Raw genomic sequence first — 27,584 nt, 5'->3', positions numbered from 1 at the left:
TATTGAGGCCCGTCGCCATCGCTCATCACCCAAGTTGCTCCCCTCTATTGAAGCAATCTGGTATATTCCATTTAGCGCTCGTTGCATGAAGCTTCAACCGTGAATCAACATAACATAAATCTGACCCGGTTACTGGTCTGAACCCACTACAGGCTTGTCTACAATATATCAATTCGACGAACTTTTAAACCTGCTAGAGCTGCGTTTCTTGATACTGGTTTAAAAACTGCGTTAGCTACCAGTTTACCCAGGCATCGAACAGTCCGCACCAGACTGGCATCTCATTGGCTGGTCAATCCCACCCCATAACAGCTTGGGTCGAAGCCAGCCCACCCCCAGGCTTCCGGCCATTGGACCTGTCAGCCCAAGCGCAATCGCGGTACCAAGGTCACCCATCGCAGAGTGGTGCTACAGTGGGATAGACCGAGCTCCTTCGAGATAGCTCCCTTTCTCAACGACATCGCCAACCTTTCCAGCCGGCGCACAACCAGAGACGACAAATCGAGCAGCTCCAAACGCCCATCATGTCGTACTTCTTTTCCACTCCGGTGGATATTGACATCGTCCTGGAGGACGCCGATAACCGGCAGATGGTCGATGTCAAGCTTGACAAGAACAGGAGAGAAAAGGCCCCTCTATACATGGACGGCGAGTCGGTCAGGGGCGCCGTGACAGTCAGACCAAAGGATGGCAAGAGGTTAGAGCATACTGGCATCAAGGTGCAATTTATTGGTACAATAGGTATGTACTAAAGAGGTTGTCGTCGGCTGAGTGTAGGCTCTGCCATGTTCCAGTTGACCACCGACCCCATGAGCGCATACGAAGCCCAACGAGGCAAGGTCGCCAACTGAACACCGTACTGACTGCCACCTTACTACAGAAATGTTTTTTGATCGCGGTAATCACTACGAATTTCTCTCCCTGAACCAGGAGTTGGCGGCGCCAGGCGAACTACAGCATCCCCAGACCTTTGACTTTAATTTCAAAAATGTCGAGAAGCAGTACGAGTCATACAATGGCATCAATGTCAAGTTGCGCTACTTTGTGCGCGTGACTGTCTCCAGGCGCATGGCCGACGTCATCCGCGAGAAGGACTTTTGGGTGTATAGCTACCGCATCCCGCCCGAGATGAATAGTAGCATCAAGATGGACGTGGGTATCGAAGACTGCCTTCACATCGAGTTCGAGTACAGCAAGAGCAAATACCATCTCAAAGATGTCATAGTTGGCCGCATCTATTTCCTGCTCGTGCGCCTCAAGATCAAGCACATGGAGCTCAGCATCATCCGCCGCGAGACTACGGGCGCCGCTCCAAATCAGTACAACGAGAGCGAAACGTTGGTGCGATTTGAGGTATGACTTCACGGTTCCTATTACAAGATTAACACCTCGCAAGGTACTGACTGACTTTCTTCAACTATAGATCATGGACGGCTCCCCATCCCGTGGCGAGACCATTCCGATCCGCCTCTTCCTCGGTGGTTTTGACCTGACGCCAACTTTCCGGGACGTCAACAAGAAGTTCTCCACTCGTTATTACCTTTCCCTGGTCCTCATTGACGAAGATGCGCGACGATACTTTAAGCAATCTGAGATTATTCTTTATCGGCAAGCACCCGAGGCTGCTGGCAACCAACCCTTGATTCAATCTGTGCCCGAAGGCCGTGCGGAGCCTTCTGGACCGAAACCACTACCCGTTGAGGCGTAAAAGCCACATGCACAGCACGAAAGATGCGAATCTGGGACCATAATACGAGTCACTGGTGTGAAGGGCTTGCGCCGACGCAGCCGCCCATGAGCAGGGGGTTTCACATCATCTCAAATCCCATCTCCGCTGCATTCCCCAATAGTGCTTTAGGCAGGCTTCATAATCATCGTTTCACACGTACCATGAGCAGATGGAGCGCTAATCATAGTTTGATTCCGCCGAGATCTTGCTGAGACAGTAATAGCTGGGACGTTGGCTGTAAGTGGTTTCCCTTCAATGGGCCAGTGACCAATACTATAGGTGATATCCCAAAGGGTTCTTCTGGCCGAGAGAATTCAGCAGCTTTGATTGATTGGCACGGCGTTCATGGTTCTTTCAGAAAAGATCAAGGCGTCCCAAAGACCGACTTCTCTAATTTCAAAAAGCAAATAAAAAATGTAAAATTTTGCCCCTCTGAACCGTACCGTTTCCATTCGCCTGATATGAATAAATTGGCAACGCAATTCCCTGTAATTGAATAATAGTGCAGGGCCCCTTGGTCTCTTTCTTCCTACATGCTACGTAACCATTTCTCCCTAAAAAGACCAAACTTTGCCATGTTGATCTCAACCTTCAAGATCCATCTCCTCGCCGTCCATTGAGACCAATGGCCATTGATCACCACTGATGGCCGAAATGCGGTCAAGCTCACCCTGGTACTGACGTCGAATATCGGCAAGCGTGACAACCTTTCTCTTTCCAAGTCCGCCAAACGAGCCGGATACTGAAGCCTTTAGGCTATCACTATTGTCGGCGCCTTCGGTAGTGATCCACGCTTGCTTCTCGTCGACACAACTCAGTGTGTTGATGAGCATGAGATACTGTCTTGTGACGACAGTATCGAGGACATCGTCACTGATCACATCGTCGGCATCAGGTCGCTGCCGGAGCTTGTTGATGCGATCAAGCAAGATGGCTGCGGCACCACGGTAATCATTGCGCTTGATGCGCCACGAATAGAGAATTTGGTGCCAAGGCTTGTCCGTGATGATGTCGATAGTATCTCGGCATCGTTGTGCCAGGATATCGTCGACTGAATTCTCCAGGTTTGGAAATGGGAGCTCGACAAGCTCGGCGGTATGGAGACCATCGCACATCTTCTCAATAAGAGTCCGGAGTAATGATCGCTGCAGCGCGCGGTTCGTCATGGCCACCAGTGTCGTGTGCGCCAGATCGAAATGTGAGATGTTGACAGCTCCGTTGAAGAGTCGGCTCTGTATTTCGGTCTTGATTGAGGCGGCATCTTTGGTTGTGTGGTTTATAAACTGAAGGGCAAGACCGGCGAATTCCACCACAAATGAGTATGCCCGTACCTTCTCGAATAATGAAATGACGTGAGCATAGTATTGTGGCATGCCGCAGTAGAAGAGTCTCCATTCAGTATCATTGAGAAGACCACTGCTGTGCTTGTCAGGATTCTTGATCGCTCGACCTATGTCATTTATTAGCGGATTGATGCCAGAATCACAAGAGGTGGATGCTTACTTAAACCATATGCTGCCTTCTTGAAATAACTGGCTGCAGCGGTGAAGTCTTTCAAACCGAGGTGCACTCGTCCTTGCACATATGTTGAGAACGGGTCCTGCTCTGAGTAGGGGCTGATTTCGGCAGCCAAATCAGGTCTATTCCACATGAGGAAAGCGCATTGAAAGTATTGGGGAAGGAGTGCTGTATCACTGTTCTCTGCAAGAAGATTTGTTGCGATCGATGTCAATGCAGCAGGCATAGCGTCAATCGCGGCTGTTCCCAAAAGATGACCAGCTAGGCCCTCAAATGCCGTTATTATCTGCGTCTCTTCCGGGTGGCGTTTTGAGGCAGCTGGTGAGAGGCCGGCCGCGTAATCTGGCTTTTCAACGCTTTGCAGAGGGAGTGGGAGTTGCGTCTTGACCAGCCATCGCACAAGCGACAGTCTTTGGAGGCAGCTGATCAGATATCTGTACACAGTACCGATGTCTAATCTGTTGTGAAGCGCTTCCTCTGGGGTGTCGAACTCGAACTCCATGTGGACCAGCAGGATGAGCTGGCTGAAGCAGACGTTCCACTGGAGCTCGACTAGCTCTTGAATAGCCTTGACAGCCAGTTTCCGTCCGAAATCTGTCAAGGGATATCTGTGCTCTCGTTGTGAATCTTCTGTGGCCTTCATCAACTGGACCGTTCTTTGGTATAGATCCAAAGTGATCAGAGAGAAATTTGGGCCCAAAGCGTCAGTGACCTGGGCGCAGTCTTCATCTGATGTCTGCCGCCAAAAGGCCGCCTTGTCCGAAAAGTATTGGATGCGTTCGTCCTCCGTCTTGGTTGAATTCTCGAATAGCTCCGAACGCAACACCGAATTGCATATCTCCAACATGCTGTCCGAGAAGCCATCCACAAAGTTGAGGCCGGTAGATATAAGCAAGGACACATTTTCGAGTTCCTCGTGACGGGTTGCCGGATTGTGGCAGATTTGCTCCAGCCGGCTACACTCCCTGAGTGAAGACAGACTGTCTGCACATACAACCCAGGAGAGGCCAGATGAAGGCTCATACGATAGCGAGAGCGCTTCACCTCGTTGCTTATCCAGCAATTCAATGAGCCTGTAGAAGCGGCGCCACTGCAGCTCGCTGGCGCTTCGAAAACTGTCATAATCCATGCCACCAGACGCAGACGAACTACGCTCGAGAGACAGGGTGGATCCAAGTACAGAGCAGATGGCTTCGGCAAGGCCCTTGTTATGCCGGGCCGCTGAATCTCTCGTCAAACCAAGACCTTGCTCGTACATAGTGAGTGCGGTCTCAAGCGTAGCATTGGTGAACCGGCCGGGGTAGAGGATAAGCTGCAACCACTTCTCGGCTGGATCGGTGGGGTCGCATGGGCTGGATGTTTGCGCTGCTACGGGTGAATTCTCGGCATACACACCAGACCATCCGTCGCGCCATGCTTCATCGATCTCCTCGGGTAGAAATGACACGTGCTGCACCCGGTATGTCATGTTGTTCTTCCACATAACCCAAAGCTGTGTACCCTTGGGACCATTCTGGGCCACCGTAAAATCTGCCAATGTCCAGACATCTGGGCCCGGCGGAGGAGGAGGAATAAGTTGTGAAGTCTTGAAGTAGGAATCGACTGCTATGCCACCCTCCTCAGCATCTGCCTCAAGCTTCCAGAACTTGAACTCCCCGGCACCCACTGGAGAATAGGTCACACACAGGCGCTTTCCTTCGGTCGCTCCAACGATCTTGATGAGGTTGTTCTGTGCCGGGTCAATGGTCCACTTTCCAATCTCCTGGGGGTGACGTTCCGCCTGGAGGATATCTTGTGTATGGAAAATGTGGCCGTTCTCGAGGTTCCAAATTCGTAGTCGGTGGTCCAAGCAGACCGTCAGGAGGAAGGAACTATCGTATTGACCAAGATCGGTTGTGGCTGCTGATGCGGCAGCATTCAAGTCCATGTCAATATTGCCATACCTCACTGTGTGGCTGCCCTTTAGAAATCCGCGAAAGCTCTGTCCCCATCCTTTGGAGCCAAATTGTGTTTCCTTCCATGATTGGTGCGATACTATGTTATATTAGACCCAGCAAACCTCAATGAGAGATGTACCTGTACGTACCGTCGTGATTCCTGCTCCTGTCTAATCTGATGATACCGCCATCATGAGTAGTCACTACCAGCAAGTTGTCGTCGGCAGCTACCAAGCAATGCGGCGCCTTGAAGCCTAATGCCTGTATTGTCTGAATTTTGCAAGCGTCCGCTATCTCGGCAGTCGAGCGCTTTCGGAAATGCTCTGGCTTCAAGACGATGGTGTAGAGCTGGTTCGATTCGTCAATGACGAAGACACTGAGGGCATCATGATCGCGTGGATCAGAAAGTGCCAGGCATGTGGGTCGTATGGGTTGCGAGAATCGTAAGTTGAGGACCAGGCTGGCGTCTGGGGCTTTCTTGGTCTTGCAAACGTCGATACAGCGGATGCTCAGCAGTGTGTTGCCATCTAGGACGCGCCAGAGAAAGCTTTTCGGTTCGGCATGGTGTTTTCTGTGGTATACCGACGAGGCTGTTGCGCAGTTCTTCTTGCGGAAGAGCTTGTCGTCTTCGTCTCCTCCATTGGGTCGCTTGATACCTCTTCCGTTGGCGCTGCCAGCCGACAGCTTCAGGTCGACAACCAGCGCGGGCGATGAGGGCTCGAGGTTCAGTCTAGTTTCCTTGTGGAGGTACAAGGGATCTCTAGGAGCCATGATGCACCCATCTAGGCTGCGCTGAGGCCGCGCGAAGGAATTTGGTGTGGTCGGTGCAGTTTGCGACTGCTGTAAACACGAACGTTGGGAATTTGCCTAATATTTATTTGGCACGCGAATCTTGAAGCTTGGAGGAGCTTGAGGAAGAATAGTGCATTTAGTTGCTGGGGGAGCTGGCAGAGCTCTGCGCGGGTGGCGTGGCACCTGGTGCCACTTGGGCTCCAACGAGCCGTGCTGAAACCTTGGAACAGAATTATGTCAAACAACTTTTTTTTTTTCTAAAATATAAATATTCCGTCAATTCAAAATTATTATGATATATCCTAATTTCAAATTCGAATTCTCCAAAAAGAGAAGAGGAAAAGAAAGTTGGATTATATCATGTGATTCTTCAAAAGCATTTGTAGTAGGTATAATGCACGTAATGAATTAATGTAAATTTGAGCTCAAACAGCAAGGTTCTTCTAGTATTTAGCAACCCATCAGAAACGCCATAGCCATGCAATAGTGATATCCTCCAATCCAGCATTATCGTGTTCTCATCGCAATCCACATCAGTCGGGAAATGGTAATGGTTAGGTGCATTGTCAAGTCGTCATGAAATGACTACGCTACCTGTCCATCTTCTCCATATCCTTTGGCGACGGGTCGCCAATACCGTCCTCGTTGATGGCAAAGAGACAATCACTCTCAGGCAAACAAGGACTATCGTAGATCTTCGCAATACGAGTCTCTCCTCTACCCTTCTTGAAACTGATTCTGGTTGTGCTGGCATGGGCAATGATGTTGCCACCAATAGGCTTCTTGGGGTCCGGGTTGAACATGGAGCTAGGTCCACCATCGACTTGGGCTACAACCTGGTTGGTGATAACGACTGCAATACCAAACTCATCTGCGAGTCTCTGTAGTGTACGCATGAACTTGGCAAGATGTGTCTGTCGTGATGATAGCTCGCCTCGACCCAGGAAATCCGTTCGGTAGAGTGCAGTTGCACTGTCGACGATCAATAGCGAGAACCTCGTTTCGCACATCATCTGTGATGCCTGATTGAGCAGTTGCAGCTGGTGGTCGGAGTTGTATGCCCGAGCATAGGCAACGTTGTCCAAGACCTCCTCTCCAGACAGACCGTAGCGATTGGCAACGGCAAGAAGACGGACCGGTCTAAATGTGCCCTCGGTATCGATGTAGAGACATTTGCCTTCACCACCGCCCATGTCAAAAGGCAATTGGCAGGTCACTGCGAGGGTATGGCACAGCTGACTCTTTCCTGTCCTGAATTCGCCGAACAGCTCAGTAACTGAGCCGGTCTCGATACCACCGGCCAAAAGAGTGTCCAGGTTCTTGGAGCCAGTTGTAATGGAGATCAGCTCACTTCTCCTCTGGTGCATCTCGGTGGCTGTGGTGAAGCCCATCGGCACGAGCTTCGAGGCTTTCGGGAAGAATTTCTTAGCTTTCGAGAGACAATGGGCCTGCATGACGAGATGACTTACCTTCAGCTAAAATCTTGGCAGCCTTCTGCTCAGAAATACCTTTGATCTGCTCCAGCATCCGCCTGGGTGTGTAGGCAACAGACTCTACTGTCTGGTAACCTCCATCTGTGACTAGTTGAATGTCACGCTTGGTAAGACCAGCAACTCCCTATTATCGAGCAAGTCAGGAGAGTGTTGACGGGTCAGTTGACTGAAAATCGGTGTTGACTTACCTCGAGAGCTGAGAGAGGAGTTGGGGCGCCAGGACCGGTCATACCGCTCTCATCGCCCTCGTCACCCTCTCCATGTTGCATTTCATCGTATTCCTCCGCCATCTTTCACAACCGCTGGGGAATAGACGATTGAAACGATACGTGCGCAAACTGCAGTAGAACGAGCGTAGTGTCGGAAAAAGTGAGGGAACCAATTTGTTTTTTTTTTTCCCTGGATGATGGCCAATACAGAGGGAGTGAAGCTGAAGCGCGTCGAACGCGTTCAAAAGTCTGGGGGCAATTTAAATGATTGGCGAGTTGCCCCACTAGAACAACAAGACTCTAAGACGACTCGCCACGCGCTCGAGTAGCGCTGTCACCTGACTTTAGGCAGGAGCTGTGGGGGCATCAATTACTAAACGTTTGCAGGACTCCTTCACTTTCGTCTTGCGCTGAACGCCTAGAGTCAGCTGCTGCCTTTAGACTTGTTCAGCTTGGCCTGTTTGACGTTTCGACGGAACGCAAATACCTATATAGAATATTCTCAAATACTGGTTCATTTGCAGCCGGACCAGTTCATCACTGTGACTTATATGCCAGAATTGCAAGTGCCAAATTCCAGAGTCCACATACAGGTAGAACCACTCTGAGTAAGTTATTTAGTGTGAGTTCAGAATCGTTCTCGGAAGATGACATTATCATTCATTTATATGCCATCTAACTCATCCACACCTTTCGGATGTAAAGAGCAAAATCCTCGAGGCAGCTTCCCAAAGTGTCCTCTTTTCCTTCGCGTTTCTCCCCCCAAGACCCGTGCTCTTCTCCTTTTTCCCCCCTTTCTCGATTACAATGCAGATCGCTAAAGCCAGAGGTATGTCTAATACAATATGGGTAAATGAAGCAAACAGTCTCAACATATGCACAAACCGCGAGACTGTTCTCTCGTATGTACAATCATTAAAGTGAGCGATCGTGATACCGCATCGGTCTTGATCGGCATCAACGGCTGCTGTCTCTCTTCTGCAACTTGTTTAGCACGGGTCTGGAGTATCGCGTGCTACTTCTTGACCCATCACCACGCTCCAGGTCGACATTGCTGCCATTGGCGGGCGGGTCAGGCCCAAATGTTCCTGCAGGGAGCACTTCGAACCCTTCATTCACCCTACGAGATGCCCGGTTGGCATGAGTCTCGCCCGAGTAGGAACGTGTAGGCGCTGACATTGGCGCATTCTGCACTCCCGTGGGAAGTCGAAATGTTGATACATCGCTTGCTTGTCTAGTCCGACCTCCTTCTGGAGTGGCAAAAGGGTTTTCTGGCGAACCTTGCGGAGATGCAGGAAAGTATCCTCGGAATTCTGGAAACGGGCTCTTGTTCCGTGAGTGAGTCCGTATACTAGACTGACGCGAAGGGATGTAAGCTTCTTCCGAGGAGCTAGAGGTACGGTCTCCTTGGCTGGATGACTGTGTCGGCGACGGTCTTGTCCCAAATGTCGTTCTTGGCACGTATGTCTGGATTGCAGGTCGTTCCGCTGAACCACCTTCGAGCTCATTCGGCGAACCAACGGTATGTGCTTCGCTCAATCGTGATGCCGACCGGGTTGTCGCATGCTTGGGTCTGTAGGTCTGCTGGGCATATGTGGCTGGTGATCTTGGAGGCGATGAGCCGCCTTCAATGACACTCGCTGCGGAACTTTGGTACAGAGATGGGCTCGCCTCCTCTGTTGTCACTTTGGCCTTGCCCTTGGGGTCAGTTTCGGACGTCAATGTGACGGTCGATGTAGCTGGTGGAATTTGTGAGTTGGGCGTGCCGGGTCTCGAGATCCAGATTCCGTCCACCTCAATGCCGCTCTGGATAGCTCGCACGCCAAATGGGATCTCTGCTCGTCTCCTGGCGGGGATGCCGACCTTTTCGATTTCAGACATTCTTGTCTTTTTCTCCTCGTCGAGCTGTTCATGTTTCCGAACTGATCTGTTGATCCACCAAAGTTTGCCAAGACCGGCAAAGAATACGAGCACGATTGCACAGGCAAGGACCTGGGCCAGGATATCAGTATTTGCAAACTCGTACAAGTAAGTTAATGGGGCTACCTACGAAAGTCATTTCCTGCCATAACTCCCAGTTTGTGAAGAAGCGAATGCCCGTCATGTTGTTGGTGTGTATGTTTGTATGTGTACGTGTGTGTGTGTGTACGTGTGCGGGCGGCACTGCTTGCTAGAAGGAGCAGTCGAGGAGGGGTCAAGAGATGGTATTTAAGAAGCCGCCGGCCGAGGCAATGCCGAGAATGAATTATGACGGAATATGTCCAAATGATACGATAATGGAAGGACGGCGGGAAATTTTGTGGCGGTCGTCCAGTCCCGAAACACTCAGCTTGCAGCTGATGATGAAATTTGTGTGGCCGAGAAGCCGTTGGAGCTTCAATAATGCAAGCGCCGTACGTGCATGCAGGTCGGGCGGTGAATGGTGTAATGATCGGAACAGCCGCCGGAGCAGAATACGAAGCAAATACACCCAAGTACGAAAGTATTCGTGCTTTGTCAAACTTGGGGAGTACGAGCTTTTGTGCTCAAAGCAGCTCTGTACAGGATAATGAGAGCTGTGTTTGCTCAACGAATGGCGCGGCAACAAACGAGTTGTGCTATTGAATAAGAGTTGACGTTGTTTTTTTCTCCTCTGAATGAAAGAATAGTAGCCAAGTACTGTGGCCGTTTTAATTTCAAGTCCTCAACCGGCGAGAAAGAGACTCTTGATCACAGCAGACCCGCTGCAGGATCTGGGTTGAATATATGTTATGGCCTAGTGCAACCGGGACTGACTGCTCGAGGCTGGACTATTCGAGGAAGCCGAAAACCGTTTTGGGGTCGCAACGAAGGGAGTGAAAATACCGATTAAGAAATTGAAGCCAGCAAGGATCAAGAGAAATTGGCTTAGGGCAATGAGGGCAAAGGGTTAAAAAAAAAAAAAGTAATAAAAGGGTACCGAAATATTGATTGCTTCTGTAGCCACGTAGAGGTTGCGTTGCAGAGCGTCAATAGACCAGCGCAGGCGAATATAGCCGGTGCAAGGACCCCAGGACCAAGCGGCACGTTCTCGAACGAGGGGATAGGATCAATTGGATCCAATCGTGCAGCAAGCAACAAACAGAAAAGAACGAAAAGGCGAAAGGAAGTTGGACAGACACACCGTTTCCCATGTGGCTCGGCCAGGAGCGGTCAGACGGGACTTACAGAGGGTTTTGTATAAGACATGCAACACGGATACCAACAGCAAATTATGAAAGATCAGATCGTGCCCGAGCGTTGGGGATGATGGATGGGCATTCTTGGCCGGTATGTTTCCCAAACTGACTAGAGGATAGTCTATTTGCAAATACCTTGGATATGAAGACGACGCTTGTCAGTAGCATTCACTTAGGTCATGTAGATCCTGTCAAAGGTAGAGAGCCCATGCGCAAAATGTACACCCATTCGAGGCTGCAACCCGAAAGGTCCATCAGGATGATGAATTGCTCGAGAGTCGAGACTGAAGGAAACGATATATGGAGCCGGGGATGCCCTGGCAAAGGCCGGCGTGGGCACGGTGCCACTACTAATTGTACCTCCTCCTATGCTTGCTATGCCGCGCATGCGGTGGCCTTTGGTTCTCGTGTTACCTGTGTAACGGTGACGGGTCAGCGAAGCGGCTAGAATTTAGAATTCATGTGCTTGAATTGCTATTCCAGGGGCCACGTTCTGCCCACGAGGGCAAAGAGGACTGCAGTGCTGCCCGCTGATGGGCATACAATGTTGTGTGGGAACTTACTATAACGCCCCTCTCGTGCTCTGCTATAGACATGTCGGTTATAGTAACTTCGATCGGTCCAGACTCTGAGCGATTCGGCGGGTGAAAAACCAGCACGACTTTACCCGGATCCTCTACCTAACCGGAGGGAGTTTGCCTTCCCTTTGTCGCTCGAGTGACCAAACTGCAAGTTATGGCGTTACCTGTTGAGTACTCTGTACACAATTTCCTTTCACCGTAATAGGATGTAGCAAGATACATCAATCATGCCATTGCAGGTTAGGATGGCATGGTAATGCACCTTGTTATAACTCTGCAAGCCTTTTTTTGCTGCACCGTTGGTCTGGCCTGGCCAGCTCGTACGCGTCCCCGGTTACAGGTTGGTTGGGTCGGTTGGTTTCCCGTTTTTTTTTTCTTCTAGACAAGTGACTAAGAGACAATGATCGCCCTTGCAGGCAGGAAAAAGCATCGAGTGAATACGAACAGAGTTTTGAGAAGCCTGAGCTCGTCCTTGGCCCTGCGTTTCCGTGTGCAGAGGATCCATTTCTCGGCAGGACCCATTGCTTCAGGTTGAACTAAGGTTGTTCACCTGTCCCAATGTTGACTAACGTGGTTTTAGGTCCGACCGCCGGGAATTTAATTGAGATCTGACTGGGGGGTTTGGCTCGCCTGAGTATTAGGTATATCTGGAGAAGAGGTATTGCACGTATTCGTACACATTAATCCAGGCTCTAGGGTGAGAAAGATCAGGTACAACATAATTAAGAATCGGCACATTCTCGATGCGTTCCGTCTCGGCAAAACAGGTCGCGAGTAAGATGGCCACCTCGATTTGTTCCTGCCGCTCCAATGGAACCGGCAATGAAAACAAACGTGCTTCTGTTTTCATTCCAGAACATATTCATGGAAAGAAAGGAGCTGACGACGGCAACCTGAACTCAGCCCTATCTGGGTCGGCAGATGCTTGCGTGCCCGATACTGGACGGTCCATTCGAACAACACGAGCCTTTTCTCCCCAGACGTCTGTCTATTCATCCGTCGCACAGCGTCGGGATCATTCTAGGCCGGACGGGAATTTTTGTAGGTAAATATTGGAAAACTCCCACATGTTGACATGAAAGCCTGGCCACGCTACATACTGAAAATCCACCCGATCCGACTGCCAGGTTGAAGGGTAAACATCTGTTTGTTGTTACGTACTGATACGACCCCCACTTTGAACCTTTTCGTCTTGATCGATTTCTTGACTACTGTACTCGTCATTTCGCCGTATTCATCAGCTCAACATCGGACTTCTAACCCCCGTCCCTTGGCGTTTAGTAACCTAGCCCAAGGACTCGTGCTCAGGCGAACAAGAGCATGGACTTGAGGCTCGAACATTAGCTTTTGCTCGGGTCCCCGGACGATGGTCCCTGGTTCATCTGGGCTAGGCTGCGTTGTCCTTGTCCCTGTCGATCTCTCAAGATCGCTCCGCTTTTCGTGGAGCCCACTCATGAACGTTCTAGTATAGTGCCTAGGCCCGCCGTCTGTCGAGTGTAGATTATAGGAACAACGTCTCGTGTCGCTTGTTGTGGTTCAAGTAAGAACAGTCTTGAGCGCAAAAAAAAAAAAAAAAAAAAAACTATTTCAAGTTGACGCATGTAGTAGAAAGCAATGTCTTCAGTATTTGCTAGACGGACTACTACTACGATACACGATTTTCCTTTCGTCGTTGCGACCCTGGCCCACTTCCAATGTGACGAACTTTGCTTTTTCGGTATGATAAAAGTCACTGAAGACTGCGTGCCTAGAAGTCAATGTTTTCTTCTCTGATTGGAATTGGTATTGTGATTTTCACTTTGCTGCAGGCCTTTATGATTTTGTACAAAGGCCTGTATTGGGTTTGGCCTTTGGACTAATATTTGTTACTTTTCTACGCAATGGACCAGGAAATGAGTTGTAAATATTGGAATCCTCGACCCGACGAAGAAGAAATTCTTGTGAATAATCCGAGCTTTATTTCGCCTCGTGGATAATTGCAGTGTATCATACACATGACTTTTGTTTCTATTTTTGGGACATTTGGATGGAGCTTGCATCCGAAATATCGATTTCGATTTAACGGCCACAAGTCGCCCACGGCATTGATCTTCCATCTTTGGTCAATGTGGGCGACGATTTATACCTTGACAAGTGAAAGTGAATAAAAGAGTGCGCGAGCAAATGCCATTACCTACATTTCAGCTACCCGCAACCACTGAACCATGCTTCAATCTCGAAATGCAGGCAGAAACTTACAATTCACGCAGTGACATTTCATATCGCAGGCAAGTCGAGTCTTGAATGTACATACACCAAGTCAAGAGACAATGGTGCAGGCTGCTTTCACCATTGATTGCCGTAAACCAACTAACCAACCTCAATTGTTCCGCCTGCATGTTCAGATGCAAATTCTATGTTTTCAGGTGCTAGTGTTCCCACCTACAATTCAAAAGACGGAACTCTTGACATACGCTTCTCCAATAATCAAGCTTATTTACAATGGCTGCGACATGAATAGAGTTGATTTGGTCTCTAAGCAAGAGTACCTTGGGGTAAGTGTGTATTTTGCGGTGGTATTCGTCACCATACTTTACTGGCTATGACTGGGAATAGTCGGGGCTAAAAGTTGTGGCTTGCGGCAAAGAGGTTAAGCTGATGCAGCATTTGGAGTCTATTAGATATGACGTCAACCCGAGTATCCCAAACCGCGACGGTGTCAGAGAAGGCATGCTAATAAGTTATCACGCAGCAAGGCTCGGAACAAGAAGTTTCTTTTTAGCTGTTATGGTCGAATTCTTTTTTTTTTTCCTTTGGTGCACAGATTCTCTGTTATTTTCATGCTGAGCACTGGTGAGCTGAGTCAGATGCGGGCTGCAAGGAGTGCAGGTCTTGCTGGTCGTTGATTCGATAATATAGCTTGAAAGGAGTCAAAGGACCCTTATTGCATGCAGTCGACCTGAACTGGCGGGCATCCATGGATTTGTGGATACTTACCTGAGTTTCTCTACAGTATCTTTTGAGTAGGCATGCAAAGATTCGAGGAGCATAACGGTCATTTGGGGCAGTGCCTTCTTTTGACATACATGATGCTGTGCCATGTCAATCTCACCACTATTGTCAGTTACCTGACCACAATAACCAAATGGTGGTGGGTTGGACAAGATCGCTGCCCCGGGCGAGAGCAGATCAGCCTGTCTCTCTCTGGTAAGCGGCTCCCGACTGACGTCGGCATGTGCAGAGATTTTGCCCGAGTATGTCGGTATATGATGGCGGGCACATTGGAGACTCACACGTGCAATTGAGAGGGCGAGGAAGAGAAGCAGGTCTGGTCTCTGGTGAGATTTCCTGCACCATCAGCTACGTAATGAGTGTCTACTAATCAAGGCCCAAGTCAAACTCTATCCGCCAGGCGTCGAATAGGCGGGCTTGTTGGATGCAGGGCTAACGTTAGCAACGGTGCAAATCAGGAAGAATTGACTTCATAGATTTCGCACCTCGCCAAAATCAGACGCAGGTCCGACTCTGCAAAAGACAGCCCATTGTAAAAATGCTTCGGCTCAGGCGGTTGACAGGCGAGACAGGCAAGACAGGTATGGAATAGTGTACCCAAGGAAAAAAGTCAAACTCTGCTAGGTACACAGCTGCTTGACTACTACGGGTGTGTGTGCCGTCTCCCCCGAGTCATGCATGCTCTGCGGAAAGCGCTGTCACGGGCAGCTCTAATGTAGGCAGGCCCTTGCATGTCCGTTTTCTCTTGTTCCTGGTGAGTGGTCTCTGGTGGTGGAAATGTGGGCGGGCGATGAGTAGCGCAAGAAAGAGTCTGCTTGTGGAGGATTGCGGTGTGGCAATGAGCATACACATACCCTACTGAATTGCTATCACAGCAGACAGACAGGCCGCAGCCAAAAGTCTGTCGCTCCACAGACGCAGGGTTTGCTTCTTCGCTCCCCTTTCCTGCAGTCAGCAGCCAGTCAGGTCAGCGGTGCCGCCAAATGCGGTGGGTGCCAAGTTGCAGAGCTTCCATCCAAGGTAGTCTGATCCCATTCCTTTTTTTTTCTTTCTATTTTCATGCTTGGTTGGAGCCCAGGAGATCGGTCGCACTGCCCACCATGGTCCCGGGTGATCGTCACTTCCCCGGCCTTGGATTGGACAGTCGAGGCTGGCTACATTATTCATTGGGTCATGGATCGCGTGGAGAACTGACTTGATGGGGGCGGGCAAGGCGGGTTGATGCGCTGGTAGCACGGCGCAGATAGGTAGGTAGGGGACTACTAGTATTCCCAACTGGCACTTGAGTCGGCCTCGGCTTCTAGAACTAACAACCTTTTCCTCTCTTTTCCTCTAATCGTTTCGGCGTCGTTGAAATTACTGCTCTGCTTCTCTGACCTATCTCAACTCATATACCCGTATACCAAGCAGGACCATTAACAACCACGATTGAGGCCAGACCCACGCCACAACCTAGTAGCCCTTGTTTGAGCTGCTCCCACGTCATTCACTCGCCCCGAACGAGCGGGAAACCCACAATACCCCAGCCAAACACGTACGATAGTAGTAGCTCAATTGCGCCTTAAGCTTCTATTCCACTGCATCGCCCTCGCATTGCTTCGCATATCCCGTTTCGCCCATCATGCCGATTCGAAACCCTTTTGCCAGGAAGGCTGGCAACGACGAGAACTTTCGCCCCGAATTATTGTCTGCACAAGATGCGTCACATCCCGGTTTTGAACGGGTCGACACCGTCGGATCCAAGGCCTCGTCTGCCCTGAGCATTCGAAGCAACAAGAGCCGAGACAATGGCGATTACAAGATGAGCGGTATGCACCACACGCACCTCCTGTAGCGAGTAATGCGCCGGCGTGATCTCTGAAACTATGCAAATATGATGCGCAATTGAGGACTCGGTACTGATGAGCACTTCCCTCTTTAGTTGTCAACGACAGTGGTGTCTATCTCCCGGTAGGTGTCGCAATCCCCTCCGGTTTTCCAGATCTCGACTGCTGACGCAATGTAGCCCTCGCCAAGCGAAGAGAAAGGCCTCTGGCCGCGACGACCCGGTATTCCCACGAGGACGTCGATGGATACACGAAGCAGCCTCGGCGACATTGAACATTTCTCCATCTCACGAGAATCATTTGATTCGTACAGACGGTCCTTTGTATGCCTCCTATCTTTGGAAACCCCACAAATGATGCGTTAGTCAGATGGCCAAATTAACACCATATTTTTAAGGACATTACTGCCAGAGCACCCATTGTGCATGATATCCCAGCGCGAACAAGTCTCGACTCTGCGCGCTTCCCACGCATGCCTAGAACATCAGTCAGAGACCGCTCTTTTGATCGCGAGCCTCCCACGGCTGAAGAAGGCTTCGAAGATGTCGGCCTCAACGATGATGCCACCAACAAGCCACAGCAGCAGGCGCCAAAGAAACGAGGCCTGTTCGCCAGGTTCGGAGACTCACAAGAACCCAGCACACATAGTCAAGGCATGTCTCGATTCATTCCTGGCCGAAAGAGAGCACAAAGCGGGCAAGGGGCAGAACTAGGACACATTGAGAGGCCAACATCATCCCAATCAATGGAAGGCCAAGAGATGCAATAAATTAGAAGGGGGGTTGTGCGCCCAGCTAAGACCTTCTGAAAATCACCAATATCATGGTTTTGGTATTATGGATGTTGGAATGAGAACAACAGTATCAGTATATAACAACAACCAATCGCAACGAAAAGAAAGGTTGCGATTGAGTTTGATCGATGATTAGTCGCTCGCTGAGTTCGTCTAGTTTAGAAGTCATACTGCCACAGCAAGGTTTAGCTCTGGATTTGGTATTTAAGGCCAAAGAAGAGAACATACGGATAATGATAATGAGAAACTACAATCACATAAGTCCTTTTCTCTCCTTCCTGGTTATAACTGCTCTTCAAAAACTCTATCTCAACGGGTTCATGGACCGCTGAATAAAGTTTATGCCTGGTCATGGAAAATTTGAGATATTTCGGATCCTTCATTTCATGGAGCTAGAAATAATCCAAGACTTTCTGTCGATTGATGAATTGCTCGGCTGAGCAGAAAGATGGTGTTCGTTAAAGGCATATCCGTTTCCGCATCAATTGCAGCTCACTTGACATACCTTGAACCTACCTTGTCTTTTGTATAGCCCCACGTTCCAGTATAGTCAACCCCGCCAACGCCAAGATTTCAGAATCTTATCGGACCCGGTTATCTAAACTCGTCCAGAATTTTTTCTCGACGTCAACATTCAAGGGCATGGTCTGCGACAGAACTGCCCGCCTAGGCTCCTGCTAAACCAATCACTAACTTCTGCAACCTCACATACCGAAACTGAGCACTTTCCCTCCCGCCGTAGCTCACCAACACACCGGACAAAGAGACGTTTTAAACAAGACAAGGCAAAATGGGGAAAACACGCCCAGACAAGAAGCAAAAAAAGAAGGGCGGCATTTCCCGCGCCGCCGACAGCAACGACAATAGCAGCAGCCAGTCAGCCAAACAAATTTCGCCGCTCTACCTCGTCTCCGTGGCCGAGGAGCTCATCCAAGCCGGCAACGCTCCCGATGCCCTCACAATTGCCCAGCAGGCACTCGACGCGTCGCAGCCCAGCAGCGACGGCGCCCTGGCGTCGCTCAACCTCCTCGGCCAAATCAGCCTCGAGCTTGGCGACTTTGACGGCGCCCGGTCCTACTTTCTCCGCGCCGTGTCCATTGACCAGGACGGCCAGCGCAGCGACGAGGTCGGCGGCGGTGCCGAAAAGTTCCTGTGCCTGGCGCAGCTGAGCGAGGAGGGCGGTGCCGACAGTGTGCGGTGGTTCGAGAGGGGCGCCGGCGCGCTCAAGACACAGATTCAGAGACTAGAGGAGAAGGCTTCACAACCGACGACCAGGAGGCAACAATCACAGCGCGGCGCCAATGACACGACACAGCAGCAGGAAGAGGCCACTCTCGACGAGTTGCGGCGAAAGCATGCCATGTGTCTTTGCGCCGTGGCCGAAATCTACATGACGGACCTGTCGTGGGAGGCCGATGCCGAGCAGCGCTGCGAGGCCCTCGTCACCGAGGCCACCATGACGGCGCCCGACTCGGCCGAGAGCTGGCAGACCCTTGCCAACGTGCGCATCTCGCAGACCCGGCTCGAAGATGCCCGCGCCGCCCTGCTACGGAGCATGGAGATTTGGAGAGGCCTGCCGACTGCCGACCCAAGCGTGCCCGATTTCCCCAGCCGCGTCAGCCTGGCAAGGCTGTTGATGGAGGCCGAGATGGAGCAGGAGGCCCTCGAGGTCTTGGAGCGCCTGATCGGTGAAGACGACCACAGTGTCGAGGTCTGGTACCTTGGTGGTTGGAGTCTGTACGTCCTGGGCGACAAGCAAAAGAGCGAGAACAAGGGCGAGGAGGCTGAATGGAAGATGAATTGGCTCTCCAGCCGGACGTGGTTGAATCAATGCCTCAAGTTATTCAAGAAGCAAGAGTACGAGGATGACAGACTCGGCGAGCACGCCAATGAGCTTCTTACTGGTATCGCAAAGGAGCTTGGCCTTCCGCCCATTATGGACGAGAACGAGGAAGATGAGGAAGAATGGGAAGATGATGAAGGCGACGAGGATGACGATGAAGATGAGGATGACGAGATGCAAGAGTAGACCTTGAAATCTCCTATGCTACTGGTTGCAAAGGGATGAATTTTGCTGCGAGGCTGGGTATAATGAATGATCTGGCGTTTGACATGGCATTTCAGGGCGTTGAGAGCATGAAAAGGGTCGTCTAACTTTTGTTGTTCTGAGTAGCTTAAAAAATTGCACAATTCACATGTGCATCACGTGCATATGCTACCTATTATTTCAAGGCAAACTAAGCGTCGTGGCATGCTACGAGAAGTTCTTTGATGATCCAGGGAATTGCGCCAAACCAATGATCCCGTATAATCTTGGTTGATGATGATAATGAGACATGCCAGCAGGAATTTCCGCCTCCTCTTTTGAGGAACTTCATGGCAATGGCGGGTAGATTCGCGGGTGACAACGCATGGTGTCTCCTTACAGCCTGCTTATGCCGTAACCTTCAAGCTCTCGACTCCATCGGCCAAGGCACCACCGTCGTCCTCGTCGCCCTCGTCAACCTTGCCAGCCAAGCCTCTCTCCCAGAGCTGCTTGCCCGTCAATTTCTTCTCCTCCTTGACCCTGGCCTTCTTCATCTCGGCGAGGCGCTCCTCCTCGGCCTTGACCCGCTCCTCTTCCATCTCCTTCAGAAAACCCTCTCGCCACTTCCAGAAAGTCTCGGGGTTGACGGGTGTGCCGTGGAACTTCTTATTCTCCTCGCGCTCGGCGGCCAACAGGGCCTCCTCGCGCTTCTTGGCTGTCTCGGCCCGCCGGTCTAGGATCAGTTGCTCAGCATTCTCCTTTAGTGTCGTAACCAGCGTAAACACCATGGCCATGCCCATATTTTCCTGTATGGTCTCCTCGAGGCCAGCCAGCAGCGTGTCCTTGTCCGACGACACGGAAAAGTAGGGGTGTGTGGCGGCGTTTTGCGGTGGCAGCAGGTCGAGATGGGGCGGCTCGTCTGGGTAGGACTCTGGGTACCGCACGTGCAGCAGCATGGTCGGCGGCTCAGCCTTGTCTTCTTCATCTTCGGGGAGATCCAAGAGAATTGATATCCGGTATTCGGTCTCTGATATGTCTAAGAGGCGAATTTGCGGATTAGCCTGGGCGAAACAAGACGATGGCGGGTGATGGGAGTTTGTTCAAAGCTTGCATAGGCCAGCATACCTGTGATCTCTTCAGGGAAAATGGAGTCGAGGACTTCCCTCTCTTCTACCTGCTCTTCGCGCCCCATTTTGCGATGCTGTCACTGGAGTTTTGAGAGTCTTTCGCTCAGGTGGATAGCGTCTCTGTATAGTCGTTGTGGTCTGGTTGTAGTTTATAATGCGGGCGCGGGGCAAGTATCCTTTTTGGAAGTAATTGCTCCCAAATAAATTGGTAGAGTTGTCTTAGTCGACTGCGAGTATGATTGAAAGCGTTTATTTTTATTGGCACCCAGAAACCCAGAGTGAATGATTTTAGAGTTTTCTTGCGGATTTCGTCCTTCCTGTCGGCGCTGTTGAATCAATAATTTACTCCTTAGACATGTCACTATCACGAGCTAGACTCCAAGCACACAGTGCTGATTGCTGCAAGTTAATGGTGGGGTCGCTCGAAACAGACAAGCGTTATCTACACCGCCTGGCAGAATCTCTAAAAATTTCAAGATTCCGCTAAACTTTTGGTTTACAGGCGAGCAGCGCTGGGAGAGAAGCCCACTGTGTATCTTTTGGTGTCTGCCAGTCAGTATACCACCAAAACTCTTCATTTTCACCCACACAACAGCCACGTCTTGCCAATAAAATGGCACCTAGGGATGCGGCCTCGGGCAGCAAGCGCAAGCTGAATGACAAGAGCAAGGACAAGTCGTTCAAGAAGCCAAAGTTTGACAAGCGACCGCCGCCATCCAAGGACGAGTCTGAGGAAGTGAGCGACGAGACTGGTTTCGAGGACTTTTCGGATGACCAGGAAGATGGAGGTGCTTCGCTAAGCAAGGGAAAGACCCAGAACGGTGGCCAGTACTCCAATGGCAATAAGTCAAACAATGACGACTCTGGAAAGGTGTTTGAGAGAGGTAAACTCCCTGCGCAAGGAATGCACATTGTCGCATTGCAAATACTAACGCAGCCATGACCAGGTCAAAACTCTCGCGAGTCTCACCAGAAGCAAAAGGCCCTGGCGCAGGAGCGCAAGGCCGCCAAACCCCTCGCCGACGAATCGCACAGAGCCAAGAAGCTGTGGGAAAGGTTACGAAGAAAGTCCCATGTGCCCAAGGAAGAGAGGGCCAAGCTTGTCGAGGAGCTCTTCACCATTGTGACTGGCCGCATCAAGGAGTTTGCTCTCAAGCACGATACCGTCCGAGTTGTTCAGACTGCCATCAAGTACTCCAATGTCGAGCGACGAAAGATGATCGCCAAGGAGCTCCAGGGTACCTATGCTCAGCTTGCCGAGAGCAAATACGCCAAGTTCATGATTGGAAAGCTCCTGGTGGAAGGCGACAAGGAAATCCGTGATCTCATCGTTCCCGAATTCTACGGCAAGGTTCGCAAGATGATCAACCACCCCGAGGCGTCCTGGATTCTCGACGACATCTACCGTGGAGCTGCATCCCCTGAGCAGAAGGCCATTATGCTTCGAGAATGGTACGGCCCAGAGTTTGCCATTTTCAGGAGTGAAGGCAGCGATCTGACTGCCGAGCTGTCCAAGATCATCGCTGCAGAGCCCAGCAAGAGGATGACTATTGTCAGGTATCTGCTGGACATGACAAATCAGCTGATACAAAAGAAGATGACTGGTTTCACCATGCTACACGACGCCATGTTGCAATATTTCTTGAACGTGCAACAGGGCGGAGACGAGCAAAAGGAGTACATTGAGATGATCAAGGAGGACGACAATGGTGATTTGCTCAAGAACATGGCCTTCACCAAGTCGGGTGCCCGCCTTACGTGTCTACTCCTTGCCCAAGGTAGCGCCAAGGACCGTAAGCAAATCCTCAAGACATACAAGGACACATTCCAACTCATGTCCACTGACCCCTGGGCGCACCTGGTCATTCTTGCTACATACGATCTCATTGACGATACCGTCCTCACGTCAAAATCAATATTCCCCGAGTTGTTGGGTAAGAATGATGGAAACGAAGGTGAAAACATGCTCGTCTTGGCCAACGATCCCCATGGACGCTTCGTGATCCGTTATCTGTTTGAGGGTACATCCAAGTCCCTGTTCGATGCGAGCCACGCTCCCCACCTACAGATCCTGGAGGAAATCCACGAGATCCGGAAGACCACGAGTAAGAAGGATGTCGATGTTCGTAGAAAAGAACTCATCACTGCCATGTCTCCTGCACTTCTTGCTGGTACCGAGTCGGCGGCATTCGATCTCGTCTCGACGTCTTTTGGCTGCCAACTTGTGACGGATATCCTCCTCTCCGGCGTCGGCGACAAGTCTGGTGCACTCCAGGCCATTGCAAGTACTGCCGAGGGTGACCCATTGGCAGGCGCAGATGGTGCTGCTGGTGCCGAGGCTGAAGCAACAGAGGGTGAGGAGCAAGCACCAATCGGTCTTCACATTTCCAGGACAGCTCACGGTGGACGCTTGTTCAAGACGCTTATTGCCGGCGGCCACTTTGATAAGGCCACCCGCAAGATCATTCCAGTCGACCCCCCTCTGCATTTCGCAGATATCCTCTACCCAATCATCAAGGATCACATTGTTGCGTGGGCAACAGGGCCCAGTTCATTCGTGCCCGTGTCCTTGCTCGAGGCCGACGACTTTTCCCGCAAGGATGAGCTCAAGAAGATTTTGAAGAAGGAGAAGAAGACTCTGGAGAAGGCGGCGACGGAAGAAACGGCAGAGCAAAAAGCATCCCGTGAAGCTGCCGAGACAAGCGGCGGCGACTCGGATAAGGCTGCAAGCAAGAAGGCCAAGAAGGCAGCACCAAAGAAGGAGAGGTCAGTCGGAAATGCAGGCGCAAAGATCCTACTGGAAAAGCTCAAATAGAGACTGGGTATGATGTTAGAGTAGAACAAAATAATAGCGGCCTGCTTTGTACTTGTCTATACTCCCAAGAAGTTTTCACGCACTTGTGATGAGCATCGCTGTGATCATGACCAGATACATAGTCGAGCACAGCCAGCAGTACGCAGCAGCAATCGAGGTCCCGGACAACCTTGGTCATGTATGGATAGTCAAGCGTTCTGCAAAGTTCCACAGAATCGTAGCCGTTGGTGATACGACATGAGTGGCGCGGCCAGAAGGGGGCTACATGTGTGAATCTGTACCAATGCATGCTGCCGTGAGAACTCGAAACGTGCTTGGAGCATACATTGTTGAACATTACGTAGATGAGATGCCTGGTTTGCAGTTATTGTTCTCCTGTTAAAGCCGTATGCATCATGTAGGGTCTGGAAGCAGAAGCAGATATCCGAAATAAATAACCAGAAGAGACACTGAACCACGAGAAGGCCGCGTGGGTGTTCACCAGCAGCAGTTTGGCAGGATACACAAGTATTTTTTTTTTTTTTTTAAAAAGTGACGGTAGTTTTCTGTACCTAGGTAGCCATGATAGCAAACTTGGGGCGGATCAAGTGATAATGTTGTTCCATCCTTGGTTCGACTTGTGTTTAAACGTGTTGCTGTTGCTCTGCCCTCCCAAGGCTCGTTTGCAGCGGGCCACTTGACCTTGAACATACAAATTCATGACTTATTCGGTCGCGACCTCTGCCCGCGCGTTGTCCCTCTCCTTCACCCCCGTCTCTCCAATAACTAACTCGTTCATCCCAAGCGTGAGTGAGGTCAATCATCGGACTGCAGTCACAGCTACGCTTGAAGTAGGGATGCTCCCGTACCAGGCTTCCATCTTCAATTCCCCTTTTCCGGATCAACCACCAAAGGAATGCAACTGATTCTTGACACTTGTATTTCCACTTCACCCCGCCTGATTTTCATCAATCCGACAGCTGGTGGCCTTGTGCACTGCTGAGCTAGTTGGGGACAGCTTCAAACCACCTCACGTTTTCTGACACCCACTCACTCATTCTCCCGCCGCGTGTCACTTGCACAACGCGACTTCCTCACTAGAAATATCCCATCGAGTCAAATCATTATTGGCTCTTTGCATTTCAATCATCTCTTCTTCTACGTTCTTATTTTCCAGTCAATCACGATTTCAAAGTGTCTGTTGGAGGGGTCTTCCACAACACCATCAAGCTCCTGCTTGGGGTTACCGAGAATGTCACTTGACGCATTCCTATAAGTCCATCCTACAAACACCAATACTCCCGACGGCAGAGTTTTCAACCTTGCGCCTCCAGACTTTTACAATTTTGTTCTTCTTTTTCCTTTCCTTTCAAACCTTTACTAAACCTCCGAATTCGCCTCCCTACCAAGATTCACCAAGCCAGGCATTTGCGACGGGTTCGATCACCACCAAGGGGGAGGCAGGCACTCGATATTCTGTCGCCAACCCCTTCTACCATTGTTTTTCGCAATTAATATCATTCCTCTCAAACGACGACCCTTTGATACAGGTTCATCCAATATGGACATCAATCACATATTTCTTCGCTCTTTCGGCGACTGTCCTGCTGGAAGCTCATTCACTTCCTGCGGCGGACCAGAACCCTATTGGCGTGGTTGCTGTTCTTCTCACGGCTGCTCCGATAGTGAAGGCTGCCCTGCCGATGCGAAAATCAGTATCCAAGTCTCTTCAGGTGAGAATTGGCCTTCCTTCACCACCATGACCACGTCGCACAAAGCCTCGAGTGACGTTGGAGCGCCGATGACTGGAGAGTCTCCCACACCGACCACGAGCATGGACACGAGCACTTCAACAACTGAAGAACCTTCCAAGACGCCCGCCGAAACAGCTCATGTCACTTCCAACACTATTGGTTCACTTGACACGGCCGCTACCCCTACTGGCGCAACCGTGGACGGATCTGGACGCCTATCACCCGGTGCAATTGCTGGTATCAGCGTCGGCAGTGGTGTCGGCGCAATTGCGTTGCTTATTGCCATATTCCTGCTATTTCGGCGCCGAAAGCATGCAAAGCGTATGCCTTCTTATCGGGACAATCTACATGGAGAGTTTAACGAGAAGGAGCCTCCTCATGAGTTCCAGTCGTCTGCAGCCCGCCGAAATGGCGACGATGTCTTTGCTGCTTTTGGAGGTATGATTTCTATCGAGTCTCTCGATGGCCCCCAACGAAATATACCCAGCGTTCAATCCTTCGTCGAATTCCCCGTTTCCAATACTGACATGTTTGCCCTTTTTAGGTCGAGCTACCTCTTTTGAATCGTCTAAAGCTCCTCAGACCATAACGCCTTCCGCATCGCGACATCTACCTCTCCGCCAAGATGAAGTTTCGCCAGTTAGCAGCCCTTGCTCGCCTGCTGGAGTCTCATATGTGAGCCCAATCACACCGCAGTTCACAAGTCCGATCCAGCTCGAGGGACCACCACCTGGCAATAGGGACACTGTCAGTTCACGTGCCCCTTCGGGACCGGCACACCTTGAGTCTTCATGTCTCTACCATGAACTGGACTCGGCCGACACAGCAAGGCCCAACACATTTGAGCTACCTACGCCGACTCCCCCGATGACACCACAGACAGCACAGGGCTTGTGTCATGAAGCTAAGAGCGACCACCCTGAGGCTCTTATGCCTGGAGCTTTCCCTAATGTGGTCAAAGATGCCCAGCGGCAGAAGTTTACACGAGTTCAGAGCGGTGATGCTGCTGTCGTGAGCATTGGCGGCAAGTCTCAACATTCACGACCCGGCTCATTCGACCATCCGGCAAGCCTAAGAGCTACCATGAATGCTACAGCTGATGATGTCAAGAGCAACCGCCACGTCAATAGCTGGGCACATCTATAAAGATGGAGCGGTGAATGAGTTTGGGAAGCACAAAGTTTAGCTCAGAGTTAATTCAAGAAGGGAAAATGGACAAGGGAGGACAAGAGACGGGAATGAAGTTCTGGGTGTACATGAAGGGGGGCGCCACTTAGCTGAAGGCAGCGAGGAGTGGACGAAATCTCACAACTCCAGTGACCCTTGCGTCCAATTCGCTGTGGTGATGGTTGCGGGGGAAGCTTCGTTTCATCACCATGATTGACAAAGGCCATAGAAATTGGCTTTGGGTTCTATGATACATTTTCTGTGTCCAGGTGCAAGGGAGTATCAATTCTTTGATCAGAGAACGACACTTAGACTCATCTTTGAGATCAAATTGAGCATTCTGCCAATGATATAGAGAACCATGTTAATTCCACGATCCTGGCACCACCGATACAGCACCGTGATATGAAAGTGCTATGGAATAAAATGAAAGATCTCTGATTCTACGTGCCGCTTGAAAACCAAAGAAAGGAGCACTGGATAATGTACCTCACATACGTGACAGCTAGTTTCACAAGTCATCTTGATCAACTGCACATGACACTTTGTAAGTAGTAGGTCACTGCATGTGTAATGGCAAGGCTGGCTGAGAAAATCTCTCCCTATTGAAATGTCTTCTCGGCAACCTTGTTACTTTGGCATGATGTCCGAAGCTTCCTTTATATTGTCAATGAGCGATTCCTGGAACCCCCTCTAGTGGTGATTGCAAGTTATTGCATCGGCTTGCACCTCTTGATTCGAATCTCATCAAACCTCATCATGGTCGGTATTCTCTCACAGGGGCAGTCTTTGCCTCCATCGTAGGGAATTTTCGTTAGGGCCCTAAAAGAGAGAAATGGACTATGCCATAGTATACCTTATGTTGATGATGATTAAGTAGTAACTTATCGGTCGGAGACGAGCCCCCAGTCCACAGCCCATGCAGCCGGGCTGTACGGACACGGTCCCGCCGACCGTTACAACTCGCTTTCAATTTTTGGCCGCCACGGACCGTCGTTCACTGCAATTTTAACCTACGCAAAGGGGCTCCGAGTATCTCACGACGGGCTTTTTGCAACTTTCGTAAGCAGACCCACACCAGACAGCCACACCTACAGATCAATATTATGGCAATTTGAAGTATTATTCCAGTATTTGTTCGCATCTTGTATTGGTTCATGTCTACCTAATCTAGATGACCACCAAGCTGTGCGATATCACACTCCAAGTCTTCAGCAATGCCACGAGCCGAAGCTCATCGACAAGCATCAAAAAAAGGGATGCGATCCAATTCTGAAGTCTCAACAGCATGCTTTCCTTAAGGTCTCGGCAGGGGGAAAAAAAAAGTTCAAGCAGACTCGCAGCTGTGTTGCAACATGGTTCTTTTGATACCACTGAGTTTGATTACCCGCCTTCACTGCAAGCATCATCGTATCAAGCCAACGCCCGAAAGCCTGGCCGCCATCCCAATAGACTGACTCCCTTATCCCGGTCGACCAAGAAGCAGTTTGGTCTAGTATCGGATCAAGTTTTTCGTCATCTAAGATGCATTCATCTCCTCCTGCTGCTACCAGAATTCATCCTCATCCTTTCTCTCCACGCTCCTTTTCCCCTCCCATCGTCTTGTGCAGGGGCACAGAGGATTCCAGCTTCGGCCGTCTTCGAAAAGTA

General features: G+C 50.5%; 9 protein-coding genes across 9 annotated transcripts; 5 read left to right on the top strand and 4 right to left on the bottom strand.

The window, feature by feature from the left end:
- Nucleotides 1-524: 524 nt before the first annotated feature.
- Nucleotides 525-1,708, top strand: PFICI_00592 (Vacuolar protein sorting-associated protein 26; the record flags this gene model as incomplete). The annotated part of the gene is made up of 3 exons (XM_007829173.1): nt 525-741; nt 881-1,353; nt 1,424-1,708. The coding sequence occupies 3 exons, from the start codon at nt 525-527 to the stop codon at nt 1,706-1,708; spliced, it is 975 nt and encodes a 324-aa protein (XP_007827364.1).
- Nucleotides 1,709-2,313: 605 nt separating this feature from the next.
- On the bottom strand, nt 2,314-5,955 carry PFICI_00591 (uncharacterized protein; the record flags this gene model as incomplete). The annotated part of the gene is made up of 3 exons (XM_007829172.1): nt 2,314-3,179; nt 3,233-5,281; nt 5,334-5,955. 3 exons carry the CDS (start codon nt 5,953-5,955, stop codon nt 2,314-2,316), a joined length of 3,537 nt encoding a protein of 1,178 aa, XP_007827363.1.
- Nucleotides 5,956-6,566: 611 nt separating this feature from the next.
- Nucleotides 6,567-7,759, bottom strand: PFICI_00590 (DNA repair protein rhp51; the record flags this gene model as incomplete). Its single annotated transcript, XM_007829171.1, has 3 exons — nt 6,567-7,384; nt 7,446-7,593; nt 7,658-7,759. 3 exons carry the CDS (start codon nt 7,757-7,759, stop codon nt 6,567-6,569), a joined length of 1,068 nt encoding a protein of 355 aa, XP_007827362.1.
- An 876-nt stretch (nt 7,760-8,635) lies between these two features.
- Nucleotides 8,636-9,782, bottom strand: PFICI_00589 (uncharacterized protein; the record flags this gene model as incomplete). The annotated part of the gene is made up of 2 exons (XM_007829170.1): nt 8,636-9,670; nt 9,729-9,782. 2 exons carry the CDS (start codon nt 9,780-9,782, stop codon nt 8,636-8,638), a joined length of 1,089 nt encoding a protein of 362 aa, XP_007827361.1.
- Nucleotides 9,783-16,068: 6,286 nt separating this feature from the next.
- Nucleotides 16,069-17,042, top strand: PFICI_00588 (uncharacterized protein; the record flags this gene model as incomplete). The annotated part of the gene is made up of 4 exons (XM_007829169.1): nt 16,069-16,255; nt 16,369-16,397; nt 16,453-16,596; nt 16,671-17,042. The coding sequence occupies 4 exons, from the start codon at nt 16,069-16,071 to the stop codon at nt 17,040-17,042; spliced, it is 732 nt and encodes a 243-aa protein (XP_007827360.1).
- An 814-nt stretch (nt 17,043-17,856) lies between these two features.
- On the top strand, nt 17,857-19,095 carry PFICI_00587 (uncharacterized protein; the record flags this gene model as incomplete). The annotated part of the gene is made up of 1 exon (XM_007829168.1): nt 17,857-19,095. One exon carries the CDS (start codon nt 17,857-17,859, stop codon nt 19,093-19,095), a length of 1,239 nt encoding a protein of 412 aa, XP_007827359.1.
- Nucleotides 19,096-19,499: 404 nt separating this feature from the next.
- On the bottom strand, nt 19,500-20,284 carry PFICI_00586 (uncharacterized protein; the record flags this gene model as incomplete). The annotated part of the gene is made up of 2 exons (XM_007829167.1): nt 19,500-20,128; nt 20,218-20,284. 2 exons carry the CDS (start codon nt 20,282-20,284, stop codon nt 19,500-19,502), a joined length of 696 nt encoding a protein of 231 aa, XP_007827358.1.
- Nucleotides 20,285-20,832: 548 nt separating this feature from the next.
- PFICI_00585 (uncharacterized protein) lies at nt 20,833-23,034 on the top strand (the record flags this gene model as incomplete). Its single annotated transcript, XM_007829166.1, has 2 exons — nt 20,833-21,103; nt 21,167-23,034. 2 exons carry the CDS (start codon nt 20,833-20,835, stop codon nt 23,032-23,034), a joined length of 2,139 nt encoding a protein of 712 aa, XP_007827357.1.
- Nucleotides 23,035-24,574: 1,540 nt separating this feature from the next.
- On the top strand, nt 24,575-25,913 carry PFICI_00584 (uncharacterized protein; the record flags this gene model as incomplete). The annotated part of the gene is made up of 2 exons (XM_007829165.1): nt 24,575-25,205; nt 25,312-25,913. The coding sequence occupies 2 exons, from the start codon at nt 24,575-24,577 to the stop codon at nt 25,911-25,913; spliced, it is 1,233 nt and encodes a 410-aa protein (XP_007827356.1).
- Nucleotides 25,914-27,584: the final 1,671 nt, after the last annotated feature.

The sequence above is a fragment of the Pestalotiopsis fici genome (assembly GCF_000516985.1).
Source record: "Pestalotiopsis fici W106-1 unplaced genomic scaffold PFICI_Scf_1, whole genome shotgun sequence".
Taxonomy (NCBI): Eukaryota; Fungi; Ascomycota; class Sordariomycetes; order Amphisphaeriales; family Sporocadaceae; genus Pestalotiopsis; species Pestalotiopsis fici.
Note: the sequence above shows the minus strand (reverse complement) of the source record. Positions and strands in the feature narration are given on the sequence as shown.